Source organism: Tyto alba, unplaced genomic scaffold, assembly GCF_018691265.1.
Source record: "Tyto alba isolate M040663 unplaced genomic scaffold, T.alba_DEE_v4.0 Super-Scaffold_7, whole genome shotgun sequence".
NCBI classification, from domain to species: domain Eukaryota; kingdom Metazoa; phylum Chordata; class Aves; order Strigiformes; family Tytonidae; genus Tyto; species Tyto alba.
The window spans coordinates 3,409,554-3,435,433 of NW_024881328.1; the positions used below are offsets into that span (position 1 = coordinate 3,409,554).

At 43.7% G+C, this 25,880-nt stretch overlaps 3 protein-coding genes across 12 annotated transcripts in view; 1 reads left to right on the plus strand and 2 right to left on the minus strand.

Moving 5' to 3' along the window:
* MBD5 (methyl-CpG binding domain protein 5) overlaps positions 1–1,214 on the minus strand; it is a 146,659-nt gene extending 145,445 nt beyond the window's left edge. For all 6 annotated transcript variants that reach the window (XM_042784030.1, XM_042784028.1, XM_042784029.1 and 3 more), the window contains exon 1: positions 1,109–1,214. The gene's annotated coding sequence lies outside the window, so the exon portion shown is untranslated. The remainder of the gene's footprint in view (positions 1–1,108) is intronic.
* On the plus strand, positions 1,073–25,007 carry ORC4 (origin recognition complex subunit 4). 3 transcript variants are annotated; one of them, XM_042784036.1, is made up of 15 exons: positions 1,877–1,925; positions 3,410–3,482; positions 5,642–5,718; positions 7,450–7,540; positions 9,994–10,069; positions 10,490–10,575; positions 12,536–12,584; positions 13,044–13,195; positions 15,018–15,191; positions 15,528–15,614; positions 19,265–19,373; positions 19,767–19,862; positions 19,947–20,014; positions 20,615–22,590; positions 23,203–25,007. In XM_042784036.1, exons 2-14 carry the CDS (start codon positions 3,426–3,428, stop codon positions 20,801–20,803), a joined length of 1,311 nt encoding a protein of 436 aa, XP_042639970.1. In that variant the 5' UTR covers positions 1,877–1,925; positions 3,410–3,425; the 3' UTR covers positions 20,804–22,590; positions 23,203–25,007. The 3 variants fall into 3 exon arrangements, with proteins under 3 accessions (XP_042639972.1, XP_042639970.1, XP_042639971.1); XM_042784037.1 differs by lacking the exon at positions 23,203–25,007 and adding an exon at positions 3,010–3,097 and having other exon boundaries at positions 1,910–1,925; positions 20,615–22,265; XM_042784038.1 differs by lacking the exons at positions 1,877–1,925; positions 23,203–25,007 and adding an exon at positions 1,073–1,171 and having other exon boundaries at positions 20,615–22,265.
* ACVR2A (activin A receptor type 2A) overlaps positions 24,424–25,880 on the minus strand; it is a 66,088-nt gene continuing 64,631 nt past the window's right edge. For all 3 annotated transcript variants that reach the window (XM_032997448.2, XM_032997447.2, XM_032997449.2), the window contains one exon: positions 24,424–25,370. In XM_032997448.2, the coding sequence (XP_032853339.1) occupies positions 25,176–25,370 (195 nt within the window). In that variant the 3' untranslated portion in view covers positions 24,424–25,175. The remainder of the gene's footprint in view (positions 25,371–25,880) is intronic.

Here is a 25,880-nt window from a genome sequence, read left to right on the forward strand (position 1 = left end):
CCCAAACTCATACTTTTGGATTCATACAAATCTCTAGAAGGCTTCTTCCAATATTTCCTTGAGTTACGCGTTTAGTCAGTCCCCTTACATTTTAATCTAGTCCAGACATTTTGACATGTTAGCTTTCTTTTTAATCAGTGGAAAAAATGGTCAGATCAACCCACCGGTGGTACCTGACCAAACAAACCAGCAACATCTTAAGCACAGATGGAGACGTTTGGCCTTCCCAGCAGAAGGCCATGGAAAAACAGATCATGACATATATATTTGAGCAAACCACTGACCAAATATAGCCAGCCACCAATGATAGCCACGTACTGCTATCAAACGCGTGATACCGATCCCAACCTTGCAAACCTTGATGTTCATCACGAGTCCAGTTCTTGGACTACCCCTGGAAGTTAAGCTCACGAGTGGGTCTTTGTACGACCGGGGCCTTAACGACCACAGGGGTTCAATAAGTCGAATAACGGCCTGAAACCTCCACAGAGAACCCAACCCGGGGGACGGGGGGAAGCAAACCCCGAGGGTTCCCCCAGCACCCTGCCATTATTCCAGCCACCCAAAATCCCTGCTGCGGCAAGGAAAAACACTTTCGGGACGAACACCCACTGGAGCCACCCCAAACTTTCCTCACAAGACGGTGCCCTCAGTAGAGGGGCCTCCCCCCGCCGACATTACACTCAGAAAATCTCTTCACCCCCCCAAACCCTCCCTCAACCCCGGCCCGGGAAGATGTAACCCCCCCACTTGGGGGGGGGGGGTAGTGGGGGGGCATCGGGATTGAAGCGCGGCCGGAGCATCACCCGCGCCCCAGCGACAACAAAGCTCCGGCTAGGACCGTGCTTGGATTTGGGGGTGGTGGTGGTGTGTGGGGGGTGAGCCCCCCCCCGGAGCTGAGAGGGGGGCACAAAGTGACAAGCGGCCGCCCGGCGCCCCCCTCCCCGCCGCCCGCGGCCCAGCGCGGCCGAGCCCCCCCCCCCCCCCCCCCCGGCTCCCTCCCTGAGGTAAACAAGCGGGCGGCCCCGCCGCTTCCCCCCCCCCCCCCCCTTCTTCTTCCTCCTCCTCCCTCCTCCTCCTCCTCGCCCCGCCGCCGCCCCGCACTCACCTCAGCGGCCCCCCCGGCGCCCGGCCGGCCCCGGAGCGGCGCAGGCGGAGACGCACACAAAGGGTAATAAAGGGGGAGGAGGGGAGCGCGGGGGGTGGGGGCTGCCCAACTGCCTGCCGCTCCCCCGCCGAGGTGCCTCCCGCCGGGGCCGCCTCTCGGGTTCGCTCTCCCTCCGCCGACGGCCGCGGGAGGGGAGGAGGAAGGGAGGGAGGGAAAGGGGAAGGAGGGGGGGGGGGGGGGGAAGGGGAAGAAACTCCCCGGGCTCCTCTTGGTTGGGGGGGGGGGAGGGTGGGGGGGGGGGGGGGGGTGTTGGTGGCTTGGGGAAGGGGGGGGGGGGGGGGGGGGGGAAGAAACTCCGGGCGCCTGGCCGCGGCCCCCCGCCCCCGCGCTGCTGCCGAAGCGGAATTAGCGCGCTGTCCCTTTAACGGTATAAATAACGGGCCCCCCCGCCCCCCCCCGCGCTCCTCCTCATCATCAGCTGCTGCTGCTGCTGCTTGCTCCGGCGGCTGGGGCTCCGGCGCTGCCGGGGAGGAAGAGGGGAGGCAGCCACTGCGCATGCGCCGCGGGGGAGCTCGGGAGGCCGCGGGGAGGGGGGGGGGAGAGGGAGGGACGTGCCTTCCCACAGGGCCGCGCGCGGCCCCGGAAGGGGATGCGGGGTGGCGGAAGGAAGGAAGTGGCGGGGAAGGGGCGGAAGTGGGCGGGGAAGGGGAAAGGGAAAAAAAGGGGAGGGGGAGGGAAGCAGCTTCGCGGTCACGTGAGGGTGGGGCGGGCGCGGGGGTTGCTGGGAGCGCGGCGGTTGGTTTCGCCGCCGCCTCAGGTGAGGGAACGGCGGGCCGGCATTTTGTGGGTGTGCGTGTCCCCCTCAACCCTCCGCCCCGGGCGCTGGGAGAAAGGAGGGAGGGGTCGTGTCCCCCGCTTTTCCGCCACGCTCCGCGGGGACTGGGGTGCTGCCGTGTCTGTCTGTCTGTCTGTGTGTGGGGGGGGCCGTTATCCCTCGTCCCTCCAGGTGTTTTGGGGGGAGGGGGTTGTCGCTTGGAAGTGGCGGCTGCGGGCGGCATTTGGTGGCAGCGCTGTGACTTTTCGATCTCCGGATTAAAAAAAAAAAAAACAACCAAAAAAAATAACAAACCAAAAGCAAACCTCCACATAAAAAAAAAAAAAAACAAACGCGAACGGGCACGCTCTTCGTCCGGTAGTCTCATTGCTCATGCCCCTCCAGTTTAATCAGTCTAATGGTTTCAGTTCGGCTTCTCCGGCTTTACGTTTTCCTACCTTGCTCGCCTTTGCATCCACTGCCGTAGCGACCTTTTTATTTACGGGATTTTTTATTTTTTTTTTAGCAGCCAGGCTCGTCCTCTGCGGGCCCAGCTGCAGTGCCAGGGGACTGAGGGATGCCTTCCAACAGAATGAGCAAAACTAGGGGGATGAGGGAGACGGCTGTGCTAAAATAAGCCTAAATTGTTGCGGAGCAAGCCTTGGCAGCTTTTGTCAGCACAAAGGAGAATTGTTTTTCATTTGTGCTGCTCATCTAGGAAGGCACTGTGGTTATTATTACAGGCTGCACCAGTGTAAATGTGGATAGCCGATGGTTTCCTTAAAAACTTAATTGTTGTGACTTAACATGGTACGCTGTGCCTGTAGCTTGTTCCACAGGCAGAAACATAAACACATTGTTCCAAACTATCTTAAACAGCCAAAATGAACAAATTACCTTGGGTGGTTGGTCAGAGGAGAATACAAATATCACTTGTTAGTACAGCTTACTTGAGGCATATCGATTTGGTTATTCACAATAATGTACATGCAGTGTAAGTGTGTGAGGTGTGCAGCTCCTGGCTCTGTGCAGGATCAGCTTGTGCGTGGCTGTGCTGTCTCAGTGGAATTTGGCACGTCACTCACAGGCTTGTGAAAGTCCTCGTTGCTATTGAGACCTTGATAGAAAAGCTTGGAAGAAAAGTTGAAGAAAAGCTTCCATATCAGTCGCATTAGGTACTGTTTGCATTGTGTTGAAACATATTGTAAAGCCAACGCTGTTCAGAAGATGCATATAAACATGGATTTCATGTAATCAGAAATTAATTAAAAGTACTTCAGGTTTTTTTTTTTTTTAATACTAGTAAGGTGAACTACTTCATCTTTATTAGTTAAGATGTTCATTACAGCTTAAGCTCGTACAAACGAGCAGCTGTGCTGTGTTTGCACTAAACTTAGCTTACTAACATCCATGTACAGCTTCTGACTAACCTCATTTGGAAAGGAACGTTATTTAGCATAACCTCTATATTCTCTTTCTTATTTAAGGACGAAAACTTCTGCAATGAGTAAACGTAAGCTGAAGGAGAGCAGTGAAGTGAATGAAGAATGCATTTCACAGGCGAGTAACATCTTTATTAGCTGACTTTTTAAACTATGAAACTTTTCCATCCTCTGACGTCCATGTCATTCTATAGCTTTTTATTAGACCAGTGAAAGGGCATGTGCAGGTACTTGATGTAATTTCTAGGGACGTAAATGGTGTTTGTGTTTGCTCTGTATTTCTTTCAGCTTCTCACCTGATTTTTGCTTGCTTTGAGTGTAGTGATGATCTGCTTTTTGGAGTCTTAGTAAAAGGATGGTCTTGCACTGTTAGAGCCGTTTGTGGCAAGAGATTTGCATAAATCTATTTTTATCTAATCAGATTCTTATCTTCCAGTTTGTAGGGTGAATCAGAATCTAGGTGACTTTTTTAACAGCTTAAGTTAGGCAGGACAGCAGCTGGCAAATCAGTTTTCAGTTTCTTTTTATTTTATGATTTATTCCTCTGTTTTTTCAAAGTGGTTACTTAAAACCTATGATGCATCTTGTAGTAAATTACCTCTGGTTCAATGATTTCTTATATTTTAATATCTTTTCTCCATTTACGGATAAAATCCCTTCATAGGAGGAAAACTCTTTCACTTGTGAATGAACAATGTTGACTGTTCGGATTCATTAAAACAGACTAAATCTGGAAATTAAATCAGTAAGATTTTAGTAGAAGAAAAATAACCGAAAAATCAGGTAGACAAGTACATCTCATATTAAAAAGTAATTCCTTTTATAAAGTGAAATTATTAGCCTGCTAGTAATGTAACCCCAGGACAGTGTTTGGTTGGCTGAAACAGGCATGAATGAGTAACTACTACCTAAGGTGAGAGAAATACAAAACACTTATGATACGGGATTGCCTCAGTATAGGTTTACCTGGGATAGAACACTGCACTTTTTCATGATTTGTTAGCATTCAGCAGAAATGAAAAAGGACTCAGTTAAGAGATGAAACTAAAGAAGGTAGAGAAAAGCCATATGGGGGGGGAAGATGAGCCTACTTGGGTGAAGAGAATGAAAAAGCAGTGACACAGATGTGTGTGATAGTGGTATAGCTAGTTTTTAGGTCAAATGGACATTGACTTAGACTGGAAGGCTAGGTGTTCAAATGTGATTTTAAAGAAAAATCACTCTGTGATCAGTGTGCAATTTAATCTCTGCAATTCTTTGAGAATGAGCACTTAAATTGGACATCAAATGTTATAAAAGGATGGAGTATGCAGGTATTTTAGGATAGCTTAAATGAGGGATGGGGAGACGTGGTAGTATAGAGTCCTGTAAATTCTTAAAAATTGGGATTGTCCAATTTGCCTGCTGCTGGTCAAGTGATAGGAAGAAATCTGCTATGATGCTGAAGGTTGGCTGTTTGGAATTGAAGATAGAATTTTAAGTAACAGTTCTCAACGTGGAAAACTGAAGTCAGTGCAGACATATATCTGTAGAAATCCCAAGCAGTACATCCAAATTATGAGCTAAAATAATTCTATTCACAATATAGTTTGAAGGGCTTCAGGGCTTTATCTAAAAATTAAGCCGGATAGACTTCATTCCATCCTTTGTTAGCAATATATTAGCTTCAGTTTTGTACTACTTCCTGGCCCTCTCCCTTGCCACCACACGCTCCACTCTGAGGGACAAGCTATCTGAACCGAAGCTTCAAAGAAAGATTAAATTTGATACTTCCTAATGTTTGAAGGTGGTAGGCTGCAATTTAGTTGCGAGTGGTGCAAAAAGTGTATTCACTGAGGATTTGGGAGATTAACCAGGTGGGTTATGTTTCATTTCAGTCAGCTGGTAAATGTTTTCTTGCCTGTATTACACAGTAAGTCAGAACTATGAATAAGATGAACTACTGACCTAATTTTGGTGACAAGTATAACATCCCTTTGGGGGTGAAGGAAAGACACCGTAGGAGAAGGGACCAAAGACATATATTGCTGTAATTGAATTGAATTTTCTCTTTTCTGCCGCAAAGACTCTGTTAAATATTCTGCCTTCTGCAACTTTATTCTTACTTTCAAGATCCCTATATCATTGATGACAATTAAAATTTACATGTGACAGAGTATTTGTAACACCACAGAAACATGCATATTTTACTATTATTTTACTGCAGGCATTACATTATTGGTACATTATGGTGTTTGGAGCACCAAGAATTCCATCTGTCTTGTGTTATATCTGTAGGTGCAGAAAATTTTACGTGAAAGATTCTGTCACCATTATGCTACTGGAAAACTGTTTGGGATTGAACATCAGTACAGGTGAGTGAGCAGACTCAAATAGTAACTAATTTCTACTTTAACTGCAGTAGAAAAATAATGAGGTGAGGTCAGAATTTACTGCTACCTCTGTTTTTCTAAATTATACAGGCTTAAATGACTTGCAGTGCAATTCTTCTGAAAACTGTTTGACTCGGATTTTAAGAGTTTTGTCCAACTCTTGCTTGCTGTTTTGCCAGGCTCTGAGTTTAGGATTTCTTGTTCTTGTTTCAAATTTGTAATTCCTGAAACACTTTTTCTGAGCCTGAAAGATACTTCTAGTGCATATTTGAAGGTTGTGCTTAATGCGATGACCAAGCAAAAAATTAAATTCTCTTGTTGTGAATCTTTATTTTTACTTGAGATTTTCTCCTGTTTATTGGTGATCTGTGTAAAAAAGTAAATCTTGAACCTTGGATGGCGGCAACATGTTTCTTGAAGCAGAGACCCATATTTAACACAGACCTACTTCTTAGGGTCATCCAGATGTGGAGGTTAAAATTAGGAAGGGCCCTATTGTGACAATAATAGTGTCCTAGTTCTAATCCTTTTATGGATGCAGGCCAAATTCTGAAGATAACAAATGTGTATCTAAAAAACTTCTTTTAAACCATTAGTTTTTCCAAGAGTAGTTTCATGCAAGTTGAATCACCAGATGTGACCGTTAGTTTTCCTTTCCATTACAAGAAGGAAGATAACATTTCTGTTATTAAAAAAGTGTAGTGTAATGTGCATGCAGAGCTCTCACAGACATGTTTATTATTGTTGTGAGAAAATGTACTTCTGTGATGTTAGTGTTCTGCAAAACAAGCCTCCCCTCTTCATACTGGAATTCTGAAAAACAATTCACAGACTACCGCTGTTGGTGAATTATACTGAAAAGACAACACGATGAACGTCCCAGCTCTTAGTTTTTCTTTCCTAAGATGTATCAGGGCTTTTGGCTATAGCTAGCTCTCAAATAGTGAACAAAACCACATGCATTTGCCACAGCTGTTTTGTGATGACTCTTTCAGTCCTTTAGAAGCGATTGCATGATGTCAATATTCTAAGTTAAAAAAAAGAAAAAAAAAAGAAAAAAAAGGCATATTAACTATGCATTTGTAAACATTTGGGAGTTGGAAACGTCAGTAGTTTTTATAAGTACTTTAAATGTAGTACTAGGTGATAAGTCTGAAGATAATTTAGATTTGTTCTTTGTTCCTTCTTTTGGGTGGGAATAGAATATGAACTTTTCCAGTTCAGTATTGCTGTTGCCTTTCACAAGCTTTCAATGCCTAAATTTAGCATATAATCAGTTTTATGGAGATTATCAAAATTAATATATTCCACTAGATTATTCATTTTTACTGGTGTCAATGTTTTCCTTCAATATGTTTGCCCATCTTCCTTTTTTGGGGAACTACGGTGGTATCACAGAAAGCAAGCTTCTTTTTTTTTAAAGAAAGAAATAATTATTGACGTCTGTCCTTTCACGATGGAGAATTGTAGAACTTTATGAATTAATGATACTCCTGACTTCTGCATGTTTTAATATTTTAAAACATTTTAAGAGATCTGATCACTCAGCCTTTTGTACTTTATTGTATTCCATTTTGCATGCCTGGAGTGTTGGCTCTGAGAGCAAGTTGAAATGTATCAAGTTTTATGTTCTAAAGATTCTTTGAATTTTCCGTAGTTTCGGTGAATGTTGTCTGGTTTGAAGTTTTTAACCTATTGCTGTTGTCAACACAGACATCTGCTGGAACTGCTGAAACGAGCTACAGTTAATGGAGAAAGTAATTCTGCCCTCATTATTGGACCCCGAGGATCAGGAAAGACTGCGGTACAAACATATATTAAACGTTTATACAAGGTCAAATTAAGCATGAGGTAGATACCTCACTGAAGTCCTGGGAGCTTTTGGAGCTAAATTTTCATCTTTGCCTGTTTTAAAGAGAATTGCTAATTGTTTCCATACAATTTCAAAACATTCTAGGACTTCTTGTGAGCTAATTCTGTTGAATAACAATATGGGGAGATTGGTTTCTTAACCATCTTCTGTCATTTTTCAAATGCTGAGTTCCTCGTGATTTTGTAAAATAGAATAGCTTCACGTGCAGCTGACAAAAACACGTACCCGTCCATCCTCACAACGACTTGCAGAAGTATGCGTGCTTTTGGAATTCTTTGTGTGTCTTCACCAGGTTTCATGACATCCCGCAGGTACCCAAAACATGTAAAATTGACATAATTTTATCAGAACAAGTTGCATTTGCCGTTCAGTGATCTAACTGCATCACGGATTCTGCCTTCTTTCAGCATTTCTCCTATTGTATATTATGGCTGAAAAGGCATCCAAAAACTGTAAAAGGACTAGACTAAAGGGTGGATTGCTACATAGCTGTTTATACATAGAGAACAGGAAGATACCTTAATCCTGCTTCAAATGTGTCATTGAACATCGTTACCTAAATTGCTAGGAAGTAGAATATTGCACAGTAGTTCAACTTTACAAGTGTAGGTTTTGTATTTTAACGGAACTCTTTTCAGCTGAGGCATGTGAAGAGATGACATCTAGCTAAAGTGTTATATACCTTAATATCCAAACACGTAAGTCTTTTATGTTTATATATGTAATGTGATAAATAGGTTGGCTGTTACTGCAAAAAGTATTCAAGATTGAAAAAATTAAAAAATTACTTCGAAGTCTTCCCAAGTGCTAAAACAAGTGACCTTCAAGCTTTTAAATGCAGTTGAGTAAAAATAAGTTAATAGATGGGACATGTATCCATGATACAGCTGACACCAATCATTTTGCCAATTTGTTGATAGCTTTCTTGTTTTGCATTTCAAAACCAGTCAGTATTGTTACATTCTTCTATTACCCATGATGCTTCAGAAGCATAATTGCCAAAATACTGTGGAGTGGTGGTGGGGAAAGAGCTGATAAACCAGTGGCAAATGAGGATTCTTCCACCTGTGTGCTTCCTGCTAGTCTTGAACAGGAACTTATTTTTCCTTTATTAGATTTACAGATTTGTAAGCAAGCAACAAGCACTCATAGCGCAGAAAATAGTTTAGATGTCCTTGTATTTGCAGCACAGACTTTCAAGGAACAGTTGAGATTGTTGGATAAGGGGCTAGCTGGAATGGATGACATCTGCTTATTGGGCATAAACTTGAGAAACCAAGGGAATAAGCTTTTTTGTTCCAAGTATCCGTATAGTCAATGTTAGCACTTGTAGTAGGAGTCTAACTGTATCTGCTGCTAAAGACAGTATCAATAGAAAAGTATGGATGAGCTCTATACTGTAAACAAATTGGAGTAAATGTGAACATTTTTTTTAAAACCCACAACAGAACGATCCCCCAACACCATGTGTGTGTCCCCCCTGCAATCACCAGAACTATTTTTATATTTTAATTAAAGTTTAAGTTTTCTTCCAAACCTCTTACATAAGGATAGTAAAGATGAAAATCTGTGATCCTTCCTGCCAGAATATAAGTGAGCAAATCGTGTTATGTGGAATGAATGATTTTCTTATTCTATATCAAGTGAAAGATGTCAGTTCTCAAAGAAGACTGCTGGAGACAAGGAATTGTATGTGTTTATATAAGTATATATGTGTTTATACATATACATAGATGGGAACTGCAATTCCTCAGGTGAGGATGGAAAAGCAAAGCAGCAGCAAGTGGATGAAAAGTTAACATTTCATCTACTTTTATGTATTTTAATACAAGTTCCTTAGGACTTTTACCAAGAACAAGTTCTTGATGAACTGCAGATTTGGAAACCGTAAGTTTTATAAGCGGTAGTTGATGTAATTATGTGCAATTTAATTTTGTCTCCTGCTTCCTAACTTCAAGAGGAAAAGAATAAGCATAGTGTTTTTAAAGATGTAAAGCAAAGACTTTTGTTCTGCAACATCTAATGAAGCCAAATACTATAGTAACTCAAGAGGCAAACGCTCACATGTCAGACTCGTAAAGCACTTTTTCATGAAGGGAAGAGCCCTAGATACTACCCCCGAAAATGGGTGACTAAAATACTGAAGTTATTTTTAAGTTTCTTTCCCTATTAATTCAGCAGAACGGACAAATGCAATTGCTACGGTCATGACAGTGAATACGAAGTTGTCATTTTAGTATTTTAGTCTTGAAAATGCTCAAAACCATTGTTACCTAATGAAACTGCACATACTGTTTCCTATGTGATAATATCTATTTGTACACTTTTCTTACTGTTAATAGATTAATCTTCTTATAAAGAAATGATGTATTTTTTTTCCCTAGTTGTTAAACCAGGTTTTAAAAGCGGTCAGAGAAATGCAACAGGCTAAAGAGAACTTCTTGGAAGTTCACCTGAATGGCAAGTAATACAGCATTATTCAAATTTAATGTTGTAATGAGTCGCTATATACTGTATGTCCTGAACACAAATTTGGGTTTTGGCAATTGCAATCTAGCCTCAATTACAGACACGTTTGTCCGTGAGCTCCAAAATGCCTTTCTTGGTATCTCTATATAAAGACAACTTTGATGCTTTTAATGACTTTTCAAAATGTTAAAAATCAGTTCAGTTGTGACCAAATTGTTTTAAGTAACTTCTTATTACATATGGAAAATTAGTGTCTAGCCTTTTGTAAAAAAGGCATAGCTTTGTAAGGCTGAAAATGGAGAGAAGCTTCTGGATAAGTTTCTGGTGGCTGTAGGCATGGCCTTGACATGGAGTGAAGGGGAACTGCCAGTTCAGGAAAAATAGTGTTGGGTTTTTTTTTTTTTTTTTCAGGGCTTCTGCAGACTAATGATAAAGTGGCCCTGAAGGAGATCACCAGGCAGCTGCAGCTGGAAAATGTGGTTGGGGATAAAGTTTTTGTAAGTATCATCAACTTCATTATACTCTTCGCTTATCTCCCTCAAAGATCCTTGCCTAGAAAACTAGCTTTATGGAATGCAGCTTCTTGAGACTGAGTGGGCTTTGAGAGTTTATTGGCAAAATTGCAATGGGCTGGCTCAGTCCCCTCAAAGCTTTCTCTTTTAAAATATTTAATGACAGTAGTGAACTGTGGCAGCCTTAGAGAGGGACAAAGAATGAAAAGGCTCACTTAACATTTACTTCAAGCCTCTAAATGAAATGAACGTTAAGCGTTATGAAAAGACTTTGTTCAGAGGGGTATTTTGGAAAAATTAGCTTTAAGGTTTCAAGAGAAAGAATAAGGAAGCTAACCAGCCGAAAAGCGGTTTCTGTAGCATATTTGCAACCTTTTCTAGTCCATAGAGAAATCTATCCAGCCTTCCTCGAGCTCTCATTTTGCAGAGAGTTTCTATTAAAATACTTGCATCTGTTGATCTTTCCCCAAAGAAGCGAAAGTCATTTACATTAGCACTAAAGTCAAAAAGAAAGAGAATAACTGGAGTGCTTCCGATAAACTTTCACTCATTTGAGCGTGAAGTAGCTTGGGCTGGTGATCTGAGCTACCCTGGTTGTCGCCTGTTACTCGGTGAGTGTTCTTGAGAGGCCACCTTCTGGCCCGACAGAAGGTCCTTGTGAGCACCATCTCCTCCTTTGCTCCCAGGTAGGGCCTTTGAGATGGGCAGTTTGCGTAGTTAAGGCATCTGTAATACTCATCCAAGTGGCTAAAGCAGAATTATGAGAGGGGAGAAGGGTGAAGTCTCAGTAGACGAGGTTTATTTTCAGCAGTTGCGTTTGGAAAGCTGAAGAGATAAGATGTTACTGCTTCAGTTGGAGACCAGAGAAGTAGGTTAGAGGCAGTGTGGAATACAAGATGAAGTGTAGATTGTAGTTATTAGGCTTTATTATCTTTTGGAAATGCTTGCTTCTTAGGCTGTGCTTTGGTTTCTTACTTATCCCAAATAATTTTAGACACAGAGAATGGAAAACCCTTTCTGGTGGCGAGCTAAAATTTTCCCAAATACAGCTGCGGTAATAAAAGGAAATAGCAAGTGTTTAATTTCAGCCCAGCTGTCTGAATGAGTTGTCTTTTCAACAGAGAACTAGAGCAAACTTTCAGGGTCCACAGTTCCACTACGAAAAATGCTGGAGGCAAAGCTGGACTTAAATATGCTTACTTCCCCTATAATTTTCCTCCATTAAGTTGTTGTGGAGGACTACTCTAAACTCTTAGCCCTTTGGTTGCGCACGGGCCCGGAAACATACTGATTTGCAGGAATGTCCTTACTTCTCTTGACAGAAGCTTTTCCTTTCTTAGCTTCTGCAACTTTCATTCAGAGGGTAAATTGGCTTTTCTGCCCTCTTTGATAGGGCTCGTCTTCAGTTATAGTGATTTCCCATCTCACAACTTGTGTGCCTCAGTGTGTGGATGTGTAACTGAAGCAGGATGGTCATAGCAATTCATTGCTTTCTGTTATAAATGTTCGATGGTTTCATCTATCTAATGGGGTTGCAGATTAGAAACTACACTGTGATCATTCTCAGTGGAACACGTTAGGTGGCAGTTTTTGCATGTGTGCAGATGGAAAATGAGTATGCAATAGCTAAGGAAAGATAAAGCTACTTGTAAATTTAGCTTATTGTAGAAGTTCTTTTGATCGCTAATTTCTTCCCGTCTGAGGTGATTGGTTTGGGGTTTTCGGTCTGGAAGAAAGTGTAGAGTTAACTATCAGTTTTCTTGTCCCGAAAGAGTTACGATTTTACAACATGAAGTGATGTAAATTTTTGAACATGCACTGGTTTTGAAAGCGGGGTTTTAGGAGGAGGTGGCCTTTGTTACATGCCTGAACTTGTTGCAGTTACACAATTCGGAGAATGACACTGAAAATCTCTTGTGAAACTTTTTTTTTCTTGTCTGCGTAGGGCAGTTTTGCTGAAAATCTTGCGTTCCTCCTCGAAGCTTTAAGGAAAGGTAAGCGCTAGTAGCCCGTGTTCTGAAACTGGCTGTGTGTCACTTGACTAAAAAGTTAGCATCTACGTGTTTTTTTTTTAATCTACTTGTATAAGTGGTATGAAGAAATCTAGCCCAAGAATGTGTCATGGTTATGAAATAGTGTGAAAAATATGTAACACTAAACAAACATATCTCATGCCATAAAGGCTGCCATGGAATGGTCAGCTATGAAGGACAGATTCTTTTATCCAGATTGAATCTACCATAAATAACGCTTGTCAGAATACTACAAAACCTTACCAATTTTTCAGTGTATTTTTGCTTTTTGCTGTTGTAGCAGTACGTATGTGAAAGGAGGGCTTAGTGAAAAGCTAAAAGAAAACATGTAAATTGTTAAAAGTGGGATTTGTGAAAGCTCTCGAGATAGAAATCCGATGATGCAGTTACCCATACTAACTTTTGAAATTGCTGTCTCAGGAGATCGAACTAGCAGCTGTCCAATCTTGTTTATACTGGATGAATTCGACTTGTTTGTTCATCACAAGAATCAGACGCTGCTCTATAACCTCTTTGATACATCCCAGTCAGCACAGACTCCAGTAACAGTTATTGGACTTACATGTAGACAGGTGAGAAATTGCACTTGCTCATTCGAAGTTTTTAGCTGTCTTAAAGAGGCTTTTGTCTTAGCTGGAACGTTTTCTCCTCTCCTCGAACCTTAATTTACTACGAGACTTTTCTCAATAATCCATTTTTCTGACTTTTGACTTGGGAAGGGATTAAAAAAAAAAATAAATTTGTGCTGAGAGCAAATTTAGATGACCAAAAAATGGCAAAGCCTTCGATTTTACTGCTAGAGGAGCTGGTTTACATTTCTAAGGAGACATGAGGCTGGTGTCCTATATTACCGGAGAAGAGCCGTGTGTATCTGTGTGGCTGTGCTACATTACGCTGTTGTTCACTCTTCAGAGAGGCTGCTGGACATTTCCATTGCTTGGTCAGCAATTGGTAAGAACAGTCTTGTATTAACCTACAGTGTTTAAATCGTTCTTCTGAGAACAAGGACTTGTTCTTAAGCAAACACTCGAGTAGGGCACTTCTGCTATAATATTAGTGGGTTTGAAATAGGTTTAGGATCCATGTTAAATTTGCTGTGATTTTTACAATGACATTGTAGGGAGCGGTGGACAGATTATGTATATATTGTGAAGTAATTACTTTGTAACACTATGGAAGAGGATACTTTATAAAAATTACACTGTTTTTTTCTCAATAAACTGGATTGGTGTTGAATATAGCTGGGTTGTGACAAGAAAAAGAGTAACTAAAATCTTTCATTTAAAGCCTGAATCTGGGGTTGATTGGGTTTGGGTGATGCTTAGCTGGGCAAATTTCTGGAAGCTAATAGAATAGCAGTGGATTTAGGCAATGCCAGTCTTTTTGCTTCGTTACTGTCCTGTGGCATCACCCGTCATTTAGAACTGTGTGTTGCTCTGCTTTTGCATAATTAAGGTGGAGTCCTCAGAGGCTGTACCATGGTTGTGGTGATGGCTGTTCCTTCCGAGCTGTTTTTAAATCACAGGTCCCTGTGGCACGTGACTTCTAAACCAAGAGGGGTCTTTATGTTTGGCACTGTTGACTCTCTGTTTACTCTTATCAATCTGGTTTTGGTGAGGAATTTCAGTATTCTTAAAGCCCTCTTTTAGTGCAAGTGAAATCACCGGAACCGACACGCAACGTTTAAAAAACAAAAAGACCCACCCAAAATTCCCAGAAAGTGGGAGCGTAATCATTCTGTCCCGGTATGAGGTGGGGGAATGGGACTGTGTTTCTCTAAACGGATGATTCCCACGGCGTGTTTCTGGTGCTGGCTTATTGCAATGTATTCTGAGAAAAGTGAGCTTTTCTCTAGTATCTTCAACAGCAACTTGATGGCAGGCTCGCTTAGTTCTGTGTGACAATCTTTAAAGAGAAAGACTGGCTCTTAAGTTGGTTGGGTTTTTTTTGTTTTTTTTTTTTTTTTTTAAGGCTGGATTCTTCCAGTCTGACAAAAGGCATGTGAACTGACAGCTGCCAACGTACGTATCTACTAAATAGACAACTTGTCTAGAGCCACGATAGGCTGAAACATCTTGAATGCAGACTTAAGTAACAAATATTTACATAATCTATGGAGAAATTTTGCTGGGTATCCTAGCAACTAATTATCCTGTATGATGTAGTGCATCACATGATTGGGTAAGTGGCTAGTTGTTAGGCATTTCAAGGCACATCAATTATAATAATTAGCAGAGGTCTTGTTAGAACATTTTAAGCCCGAGACTTTCATAATTCTTTATTTTTTTCAACATGATTTACTTTGGTGTTTTCTCTTGTAGTTTTGACTGGAGCAAAGAATGTACTGAATGCATCTGCTTTTATTTAATTATTGATTTTACTTTTTTTAACAAGGATATCCTGGAGCTCTTGGAGAAGAGAGTAAAATCAAGGTTCTCTCACCGACAGATATATTTGATGAATTCCTTTGATTTTAAACAATACCTTATGATATTCAAGAAACAACTTTCCCTTCCTTCTGGATTTCCTGATGAGTCTTTTGCACAAAAATGGAATAGTAATGTTCAGGTATGTAAAGCTCTTTATACTTGGTTTTAGTAAAACTACCAAAGTCAGACCAGCTTAGAAGTGTAAAGCCTTTACCTAAGATTAATACTTCCTTTCACTGTTTGAGTTTGATATGGAATAAATCCAACTGTGATAGAGACTTTTTGCTTATTGGAGTCTGGAGGTAAAATCAGAAGTGCCACAAAAAAAGACCAGAAAGTTAAGGTTAGACGTGAGGAGTTGTATTGTCAAGCGTAAGCTGAGCTTTTTCTGACGGTTAGCTAACTTATTTTTTCAGGTGACTATGAAATGATTTGCTGAGATTATTAAAATATCACTTAAATATATATTTTTTAGCATCTCTCAGGGGATAAAACCGTGAAAGACATGCTGGAGAATCTTTTTCACTACACTAAAGATCTGCGCTCCCTTCGTTTGCTGTTGGTATGTATTTCGATATGTATAGATCTTCTTGATTTACAATAATCAGTAACCACCACTTGTGTTTTTCAAGCCAGTTATCTGAGCTTTAGTTAAAAACATCTTTTTATTCAGTGGGTTTTTGGCAGTACTGGTTTCTTGCATGCTTTATCAGTCCATGCTTGATTGATGAATTTGAGTAGTTCCAGTTTCTGGAGCAGTTACATTGTGAAGGTGTACTGTTATAAGTGGTGGTGGGTCTTTGGTATTTTAAATAAATTTTACCAAGTCTTTCCATTTATAAAGCAAAACTGTAGTGAAGTACTTTCAAAATATTTTTTCCTTTATGAGATTGTTTTTTGGTTGCTGATGAATCCTGAAAACTGCCTGTACCGAAACCCACTTTTTCTACCTTTAAGTCTGTTGTTGCAGCCAAATATTCCTCCATTCCTCCTCTTTCACTAAATCTGTTGCTGTGCTAAACCTGCTTCCCTCCATCAATGTCTGTCTGGCTTCAAAGATCAATACGTTTTGGTGCCATTTTTTTACTATGTTTTTTTTACTGTATTCTGGCATCATCTTACGCTCTCCACTTTTTCTTCCTCCTGACACTGTTCGAGTTTGTCTGTGTTCTTGGCCTGCTTCTCTTGAGCTACTCTAGAGTAACTCTTTGTGTAGGTATATGCACTTTTGACATAAAAGCATCTGCTGCGTTTGGAATGACTGTCCCTTAGAGCTAACATTTGTTATTGTCATCCCTCTTTCTGCTCCTCCTCCTTCCTAAACTGTTGCTCTTGCTACGATGCTCCTGAGCACAGATTACTCATTTGTGGGCTAGCTGCTCCTGGATACCTCTGGAGTAAGAACATTCCCACCTATCTACAGTCTTGGTATTCACCTAGAGGAAACGCTTTTGTTTTCTTTTATTGCTTCCAATTACTTAAACAGAGTCTCAGGTAAAATCCCTTTATGAACTGTATGATGAGGCACTGCTTTTTTTCCAGAGCTGGCTTCGTATGTGGAGCAATCCAGGTAGCCCAGATGCTGTCCTCAATTTGTCCGTTGCTGTGACGCTAGTCCAGGAAATGGGATCTTAATCTTTTAAATCTTGAGGTGCTGGAAGCTTGAGGCTCCTAATCCCTAGAAATACTGAGAAAGTAGTTAATATTGATCTGCCGAATAACCGCGTTATCTGGCACCAAGGGCCTGAGGAAGCTTTCAGAATTCTACTTGGTAGCTTCAACCTCTCCCAGTTACGTTAGGGGAGGGAAGGAAGGCCTCCTCACTGAGGAGAGAAATTAGGCTGCTGCCTCCCTGCTAACTCTGAGGGAAGACTTCTGCACACAGTAAGTAGGAGGTAATGCTGAGAGCAAACTTCCTCCTATCACGACAAATGAGCTGAAGCTTAACCACGTGGTCAGGCTCTCTTGGAGGGTCTCTTTTTAAAATAATTTGCCTCCCTCGCTTCTGTTTCTTAACACGGTTAATATGAAGGCAACAACAGTTATTACAGAAGATAAGTAACACTTATTTAACAGTCTCAAAAGATCTGTGTGCTTCTGTCGGTGTGAAAAACCCACTAAATGTACCTGCTTATCTCGTGTTGTGCAAGTATTCAGCTTGAACCTTCAGCTCTCTGGTGGGTTGTTCTTGGACTCTTCAGTGCCAACAGCTTTTCCCAACGCTGCCTTTACCTTTACAGCTGCTCTGGAAACCAGATCATAGACCTCCTGCGCCGCTTCTGAAACGCAGAGCGTGACCAGAGTCCCCTTCTTGGCAGCCCTCTGTTTACTTGAGTTTGTTACAAGATCGCAGATGATTTCTAGCTTAGGGGCACCCAATTCTGTGTCTGTGGCTTGAAGGAACGCCAGAAAAAGAGCTGCTGCCTCTGAGTAGCCTCCCTTCAAGCTCCAAGGTGTGTCAGAGCTGAGGCTGAAGTTCCTAATTGTTTTCTTCAGCATGTTCTGAATATTTCTTTGAGAAAGGGGCTTTTTCACTCTGAAGTCATCTTGCTCATAAAAGTATAAAATAGATTCCAGCCCTGCTGTAATTCTTTTGTATTAGCTGAAGCGTGGATTAATTGCCCTGCAGGATGAATGTTTCTTTAATTTTGAAAACCTGCGGGAGTCTGCCGTACGAGCTGGTGAGAGAAGCTTTGTGATGGGCAGTGGTGAGAACTGGAGCCACCCTTGCGGATTACCCGCATTTTGGGAGCGAGGACCTGTTTCCACTGACGAGCCTTTTTTAAATTACGCGCGGTGCTCCCCACCACTTCGCCGTGTCGGATGAACACGTGCGTTCTCAGAGGACACTTAGTGTCTGTTGCCTGTTGCAGGACCCTAAATGGTGTCACGTGAAACGTTGAACCTCGGAAGAATGGAACAAGTTGAGTGTTTTAGCAGAGTAAAATTACTTATTTGAAGTAGGTTTGTTTTAACTAGATGTTACCAGCTAGTTATTTCTGCTTACACGTGGAAGTAGAAATAACTAGTGGGTAAAAATCCAGTTTTGCTTTTGGTGAATGCTGTTTCCCCGTGGTTCCTCTCGTGTGAGTGACTCCGTGCACTCAGCTGCTCACCTGCCTGGTACCCGGAGGGGCGGCGGGCGCTGCGTGCTCCAGGCTCCGCGCGGCCGGTCCCTGCTCCTCACAAACAGCTCCAGCCCTGCACCAGAGGGGCACCGACCCACAGGCGATACCGCCGTGTTTCCTCCACTTCTTCCCATTTTGCACGTCCGCTGGTGACTCAGGGCTGGCGTTTCTTTACCTTCCCTTCCTTCCCAGTCCAAATTCCCTTTACAGTCTCCAACCTCATTCTGTACCTTTACAAGTCCAAACGGTGGTGCAGCTTTTTTGAGGCTTTTTGACATTGAGAAGGAGAGAAAGAGGATTGGGAAGGGCTGGTGGTAAGACAGCGTTGCGTTCTCAGTGGCAGACAGATTAAATAAACAGTTTTTCATCACACAGGCCTGCAAAAGTAGGAGGTAGTCACTAAAAGCCATTTTTCCTGACGATGACTATTAAATGATGAAGTATTTACAAATCTTGTAAAGCCCTGAAGAGCAAGTGCAGGTCACTGCAGCGTGCCTGCTGCTGTGCAACGGCTTGTGGATAATCGGTACCGTCAGAAGAGGTCAGTTAACTCTGTCTTAATGAACTTACCTCTCTTCAAACCTCACTTGCTGCACCAGGCAGTTGAAGATTGTTAACGAGTTGGTTTGCAACTAGGGGGAGACTTGAGCAAACGTGCCGGAGGGGCAGCTGGTGTTCTGCAAACCGAGAGGCGACACTGCCCGAGCGAGCGCTGCCGGTGCCGTGCGTGCGCTGGGGCTCTGCACAGAGGTGTGCTTGAAATGGGTGTGAGTCGTTCTTCCAGCAAGCACTGAAACACGCTAATCCACCCAAAAGGAATGTAAACAAGTTAATGAGCGTTTATCTCCTCTGGTGAGGAGGCTTTCAGGTTTTAAGCCTGGAAAACCTTCCTGGCAAAACGTGGTTGTAGCTACCAGCTGTTCAGAAGGGTTTTGGTACGAAGCTGCTGTGCGTAGGGTTTATTCATTAATGGTTCCAGTCGGTGACTCCAGGGGAAATGTGTTCTTCTGCATTCCATCTCCGAGCAGAAAGCGTGGCGGGTAATCAGTAATTAAATGAAAAATGTCTTCTGCTTTCTTTTTAGATGCTCGCTGTAAGTAACGTTACCGTGCATCACCCACTTATCACTGCATCAGATCTTCATGAGGCAAGCAAGCAGTACAGAACAGACTCAAAGGCAAATATTGTACACGGTAAAGCTCTGCTGTTTCCCCCGAGTGTTTCTTGGGAGCGTGGAATGTGTCGAGTGCCCCCCCCCCCTGAAATTCCCCAGCTGTAGGGGATGTGCGCAGGGCAGCGGCTCCCTGCTCACGCACCTGCGAAACCCGAGCGTGCCCTTGAACTCTGCTGAAATATCTTGCTTTTTTTTTTTTTTTTTTTGATGGAAGCAGCCCGTTTCTTAACGTTCTTGCTTCGAATATCTGGAAAACAAGTGTTCTCTTATCTGGCCTCCCCAATTGTGTTGTGGATCTTCATGATGTAAAAAAATAACACAGATCGGTGAGGTGTAGAAAAATAGTATGTGATCTGCTTATGTTTCTGATACGCTTAAGAAAAATATTTAGAGCTCTTGTCTTTCCCCCTAGGTTTGTCTGTCCTGGAAATGTGCCTAATTATAGCTATGAAACACTTAAATGACGTTTATGAAGGAGAACCATTTAACTTCCAGATGGTTTACAACGGTGAGAGAAACGCACAAACTTCGCAAGCTCGGGGTCGTGTACTTTCCCCTAGCTAACTCTTTACTCTCCCCGTTACCGATACAGAATTCCAGAAGTTCGTACAACGGAAGGCTCATTGTATGTACCACTTCGAAAAGCCAGTTGTCATGAAGGTAAGCCTGAAATGCAAGATTTTTGTTACGCTGGGAAGAGTTGGGGAAGCTTAACTGCCTCGGGGCCGGGGTTGGGCAACACGGACTGTGTGGGAAATGGCTTCCACGAGGGAGGGGGGTGGGGGTGTGGGTGGGGGTGTGGGCATCTTCACCTTGCTCGGTCAATCCAAAACGAAAAATCAATCTTACCACATCCCAAATCTGCTTTGCTTAAAGCGAGGGGTGGGGATGGGGGGGCCGTGGCCCTGCTGGAGTGAAGGGAACCCGGCGGCTTTTCTGCCCAGCAGCCTCCGTGCTGGTCGCTTACCCGGGCTGGAAACCGCGGCGCGCTGCCCGCGCTCCTGTAATGGGCTCTTCCAGTTTGCTTCCCTGAGTAACAGGGTCGTTCCCAGGCAGTTACACGCACACGGATTTCAAACCCTAGTTCTCTTAAGAAGAAAAGTGAAGGTAAAACGGAGCTGGGGTTTAAGGTCTGTCTGTCTGTGCCAGCTGGCTGTCAGACCAGCGGCTCGCTCACTCAAAACAGCCCCTCACGCTGCTCTCTTCCACTGCCTCATTCTTTTTTTTTTTTTGTTTTTTTTTTTGTCTTTGCTTTTTTAGGCATTCGAACACTTACTACAACTGGAATTAGTAAAACCCATAGAAAGACCCTCTGTGCGTGCTCAGAGAGAGTACCTCTTAATGAAACTGCTCCTGGACAACAATCAGATCATGGATGCTTTGCAAGTATATCCCAACTGCCCCACGGACGTGAAGCAGTGGGCAGCGTCGTCCCTCAGCTGGCTCTGAGCTTTCGGGAACTCGTAAGGTCACTTTTTCCATCAAAACTTTTGGAGTCAACTGTCAACGCCAGAAGATGGAAAGGTTACCCACAGGAGGCTGGGGGGGGGGGGGGGGGGCGGGTCAGATTAATAAATTTTTGGAAGCAGCTTGCTTTTGCAGAGAGATTTTGGGTTTTTAAGGAGAGCTAGATTGGGGTTCTCTTCTACTGGCTGTAAAGGTGAGTGAGGAACTTCTGCACTCGGCTTTCCTCTCACCCCCCCCCCCTTTCCACTGTGTAGGACCCAAAGCCCCCGGCGTTCCTCCAGCGTGGGTTACAGCCACGTTAGCTGCTGGGGGGCCCGTGCAGTTCAAAGCTCCTACTTTGTGTAGTTTTTCTTCTCAAATTTGACTTGCCAGAGAAAATTGACATCATTAAGCCTCGAGGCGCACCTGGTTTGGGGTGGTGTAGGGCCAGGGGGGTGCTCCCCAGGGGCTGCAGGGTGACTTCGAAGTGGCTTTAGGGCTGGGGGGAGTGAGTGAGGAAGAGGAGGGTGCAGAATAGGGTGTGTGGACATCCCTGGGAGCGGGGGAGGTGTGTGTTACGGGGCCGGGTGGCAGCTGAAGGCGGCTGTGCAGAAGGGGCCTGGCAGGTGCTGCTGGCTCCCCCCAGGAGTAAGCTCCTGCTGGCTCTTCCCTCTAAGCCCAGCCTCTGGCTTTTTTAGTGGCCCAGGGGCTTCAGTCTGGCAAAAACCTGAAGCAAAAAAAAAAAAAAACAACAAAAACCAAAACCAACCCCTGGAGCCCTTTTCCTCTGGCTCTGTGCCCAGCCCCCTGTTGTGGGCTCTCTGCTGCTGCTCCCTCGGGGCCCTGTGTGTCCCTCGCCCTCAGCAGGAGCCAGGAGGGTGGCAGGGACCTGCCTCCCTGCCCTGCAGCTCCCCCCCTCCCTGAGTTTCCCGAGGGGTGGTGTGTAAATGACAATTACCCAACTCTCCCCAGCTCGTGGTGAAGCTCAGAGTAACTCCGTGCTGTAAGGAAGGGGGTCTCCCACCCCCCCTACCTAAAATGTGCTGGAAATAAGGTAAAAGCTTTACTTTCACAGAAGAGTTGCAGCTCTTCTGTGGCTTCAGAACTGCGTCGCTTCTACACAGTCAGACTACAAGTAATTTAAAAAAAGGCATGGATACAAGGTGTAGTAGTCACATTTTTTATTTTAACTTTTCAGGGGGATAGGGGAGAAAGAGTATACATTTTTATTTGTACAATATTTAACAATCACTTTATTGGGGGGGGGGGGGGGGTGGGGAGGGTTGGTTTGTTTTTAGTACTTGCAGAAAAACAGCAAGTACCTTCTGACAGTAGTACAACAACCTGTGCCCAAAACACTGACAAATACAAAGAGTAAAGTTAAAATAATTGCTTACCAAAATCTTGAGAGGTAACGAATAGTATATATGGACTGAAACGGCGTTAAAAAAAAACAAAATAAAAGGAAAAAAAAAAGAAAAAAGAAAAAAAGTACTGCTGGTTGAGTATCTGAGGTAAATGATGTTCCATCAAGGATGCTACTTGAATCATTTTGCCCATGAACGCGTATTGCAGCTTTCTGCATTTTGTACCAAGTGTTCCTAATAAAAGTAACCGGATTGAAAAAAAGAGAAGCTGGAAAAAAAAAAAAGAACCAACTGGTAACCCTCTTTCTTCTGTCAAAAGCTACTGGGAGCAGGAGAGTCTCGTTACTGCCTGGCTGGGGTTGGGTTAGCACTCCCCACGGTGTTTGAAAACGCCACGGACTCGTTGAAGACCTCGGCCAGAAGGTGCGAAGCGTCGGGCAGGACAGGGGCAGGGGGAGGTCGGGGCTGCTGCCAGGGCTCAGGAAGCACCGAGGGGCCAAGGAGGGGCCAGGGGCTCCCCCAGCCCTGTCAAACACAGCCCGGCATCCCGCCCTGCCAGAGCACTTCTGCTCTGACCACCCTTCTCCCAGGGACGCTGAAGGCTGCTGCTGAAGAGACCAGGAAACTGGGAGGAGGACGCTATTCAAACCGGGTGCTTTAATTTAAAAGATGAGGTGGGGTTAGGGGGGGATTGTGCCGAGGGGAGGCCCAGCCAGCACCGGGCGTCCTCCCCCAGAGCTGAAGTTTAAAGGGTAAGCCGCATTTTAGTCCTGACCCAACTTTTGCAACAGAGTTACCAAATACGGGATGAAGTAATTACTGAAACCATCCGTATTTACTGGTGTTGGTGAAGGGGTTCAAACTCCGGGGGAGCACAGGCGGCTTCGCTGGAGTACAAACTCAACAGCTACGTTCATGTCCTGCTGCGCGCGGGGAGCCAGGGCCCCAGCTTAGAAACAGCGGCACAATTAAAGCATCAAGCGAAGCAGCGGCCACAAATTAGATTTTTTTTTTTTTTTTTTTTTCTTTTTTTAGAGCTGAGCTGCACCACCCCCAGCTGTGCCCCTGGGGCAGCCCTGCTGCCCTTCCCCACCCCCGGCCTGCTGCCCTGGGTCTCGTTCAGCCGTGACGTCTCTGACTGTTCCCAGAGATGGAGTTCACGGACGGGTAAAACCGCGAGTAGCTGGTGGCTCTACAGCTCAGTTTAAGATGACGTTCACAGCCAGCTCCTACCTGCAACATTAAAAGCTCCTCTCGAGAGGGGGCGAACGCAGGGCGTAAAACCAAAGAAAACAAGGACAGAAGACGCAGCACGCTACGAGCTAGTGGCGGTTCCGTACTCTAGAGGTTGATGAAATTTATTTTACGTGGAGGTTTGCGTAAGGGATCGTCAAGTGAACGCGGTGAAACAGGAGAAGCACTTTGGCACCTACCTACCAGTCACTCTGTGATCGGAGGAGGCGGCGTGACTTCCTAAACCCGAAAAGAAGGGTGGAGGTGGGAAAGCAGTTCCGATGATTTTCCTCAGTTTCTGTGAGCCCGTGCTATGGACATCGGCATTCGTTACCTCTAAATAGTCATTGCATATTTGAAGTTGTGAGCGTTAACTAAATTATCCCTGAAATTTGTAAGCGTTTGTGATCTGAAATCTGCGGCTAGAATTTTTTCGTACGATTCCAGGATAAGCCTGGTTGTAGCACAGACAGGGCTCCGGTGAGATGGCACCAAGCTTGGAGGGGAGAGAAGTTGCGGCTCTCCGAGCAGAGAGTAAGGAATTGGGGGGTAACTGAGCTTCCTGAGGTGATCCTGAAACAGTGATACAGAACCCACTGCATACTGTTTAGTGAAACAGAAAACACACGCTAGGCAGACCTTGTCACAAACATAAATAGGAAAAAGACTTCTTTAAAAAAAAAAAAAAGAGAACAAGAATTCAGAGCTTTCCAGTGTCACAGCTCACAGAGAAATTAAAAAAAGTCATGCTTAAGTTTTCAACTATTCCTCAGACACAGCAAACCTAAATAGTATTCAGTTAAATAAGTGTATGAGATATTCTGGGAAATGGAGGAAAGAGAAAAGCTTTAAACTAAAACAGGAAGGAAAATTTTGTTTCAATAAACAGCACTTTTTTTTTTTCTTTATACACAACAAGCTAGTACAAGAAAAGGCTAAAAACACTGCTTTAGGAATGGCCATTTACTGTTGGCATGAAGCATAGCTTACCCTTCTTAAATAACACAGTGAATTTGAAATACATCATTTACAAAACATGGATCGATTTATTATTCAAATTTTGTTAGTGTTGTCAATCTCATAATTTAGCGGAGGTGGAACTGAGGTATACCTTGTTGAGGGAGGTTAAGTAATACTTGGAAGCCTCTTTGCTATATCCCACTTGATTACTTTTGTTTATGTACACTGAACAGCAGCACACTAAACATTCACAAGCTGTGTCATATTGGCATTACAATAGTCATTTTTATATAAACAACAGCAAATGCAATAAAAACAAGTTACCCTTTTTTTTCTTTTTTTTTTTCTTTTTTTTTTTTTTTTTTTTTAAATCTGAAATGAAATGTTTGATTTAAAAAAAATAACAGTAGTTCATTTAAGGAATTAGTCTCTTCTGACAGGTATTAAGAAATCTGATGTCAGTTTTTAAAACGCTTGATTAGCCAGTCCAGGTCCATAATTCTTCATTTAAGCTCCTCAACAGCGCGTTCTCGTTTCTCAGTCACACACGTCCTTCAGGTGTAAGCGGGGAATGCAAAAAGTCTCATGGATCCACGGTCGGGAGGAGGAAGGGGGGGAAAATAAAGGAGAAAAAAAAAAAAAAAAAACCAACAAAAAAAAAAAAAAAACCAAACCAAACCAAAAACCAACCACCTCTTGCTGATGTTCCGGAGAGACTTACCGTTCTTTGCACCCAGCGACGCCGTCAGCGGTGCCGACGCTTCAGCAGCTCCAGCGAAGAGTCCCGGCGGTCAGCGCCACGGCCGGTGCGACTATCATAGGCTGGATTCTTTGGGAGGAAAGTCAACGTTGGTCACCATTGTGACCACAGTCACGATGTCCTCTGTCGTGATAATGTTAGTGAGTTTTTGCATCTGAATAATCCGTTCTTCCACGCAACCCGCCGACAGCCTGGCTTCCGCGTCGTGATCCCAGCACTCCTCTATGGTTTCACAAAGCATCGCCATGCCCTGCGCAAGAACCAAGCCGGGAGACAGCGTTAGCACCGAGTTTTAGGAGCCCAGCAGTTCTGAGAGAATACGCGCGTTTTAAGGCACGCCTGCTGAACTTGAACCCTTCTGTCCAACGGGGAGCTGGGCCCTATTTGTTTGGAAGCCCGGCACGCCACCCGGGGCCTTACGCCTTGTTTACTTCGCACTAGTGAAAACAATTTTAAAAGGAAATCCTCGCCGCGCCAGCAGGCTACAACACCGTCAAGTCCTCGTGGTGTTGCAGAGGATCTGCCGGTGAAGGAGGTTAAGTTCTTCCGTGGTCAGATGAAACTTCGGTGAGAAAAATCAAAGAGGACAAAAGGGGATTTATATCTGCCGGCAGAGGAATTTTCTCCAAAGTAGCACTGAGCTAATGCGGCGCTATGCTAATTGCAAGGAGCAGATGGTACCACACACTCATTTTTCTCGCAGGCAGACAGTGTCATCTATTGTTTCTAACAACCCATTTTTTTTGGAAGAAAAACCAAA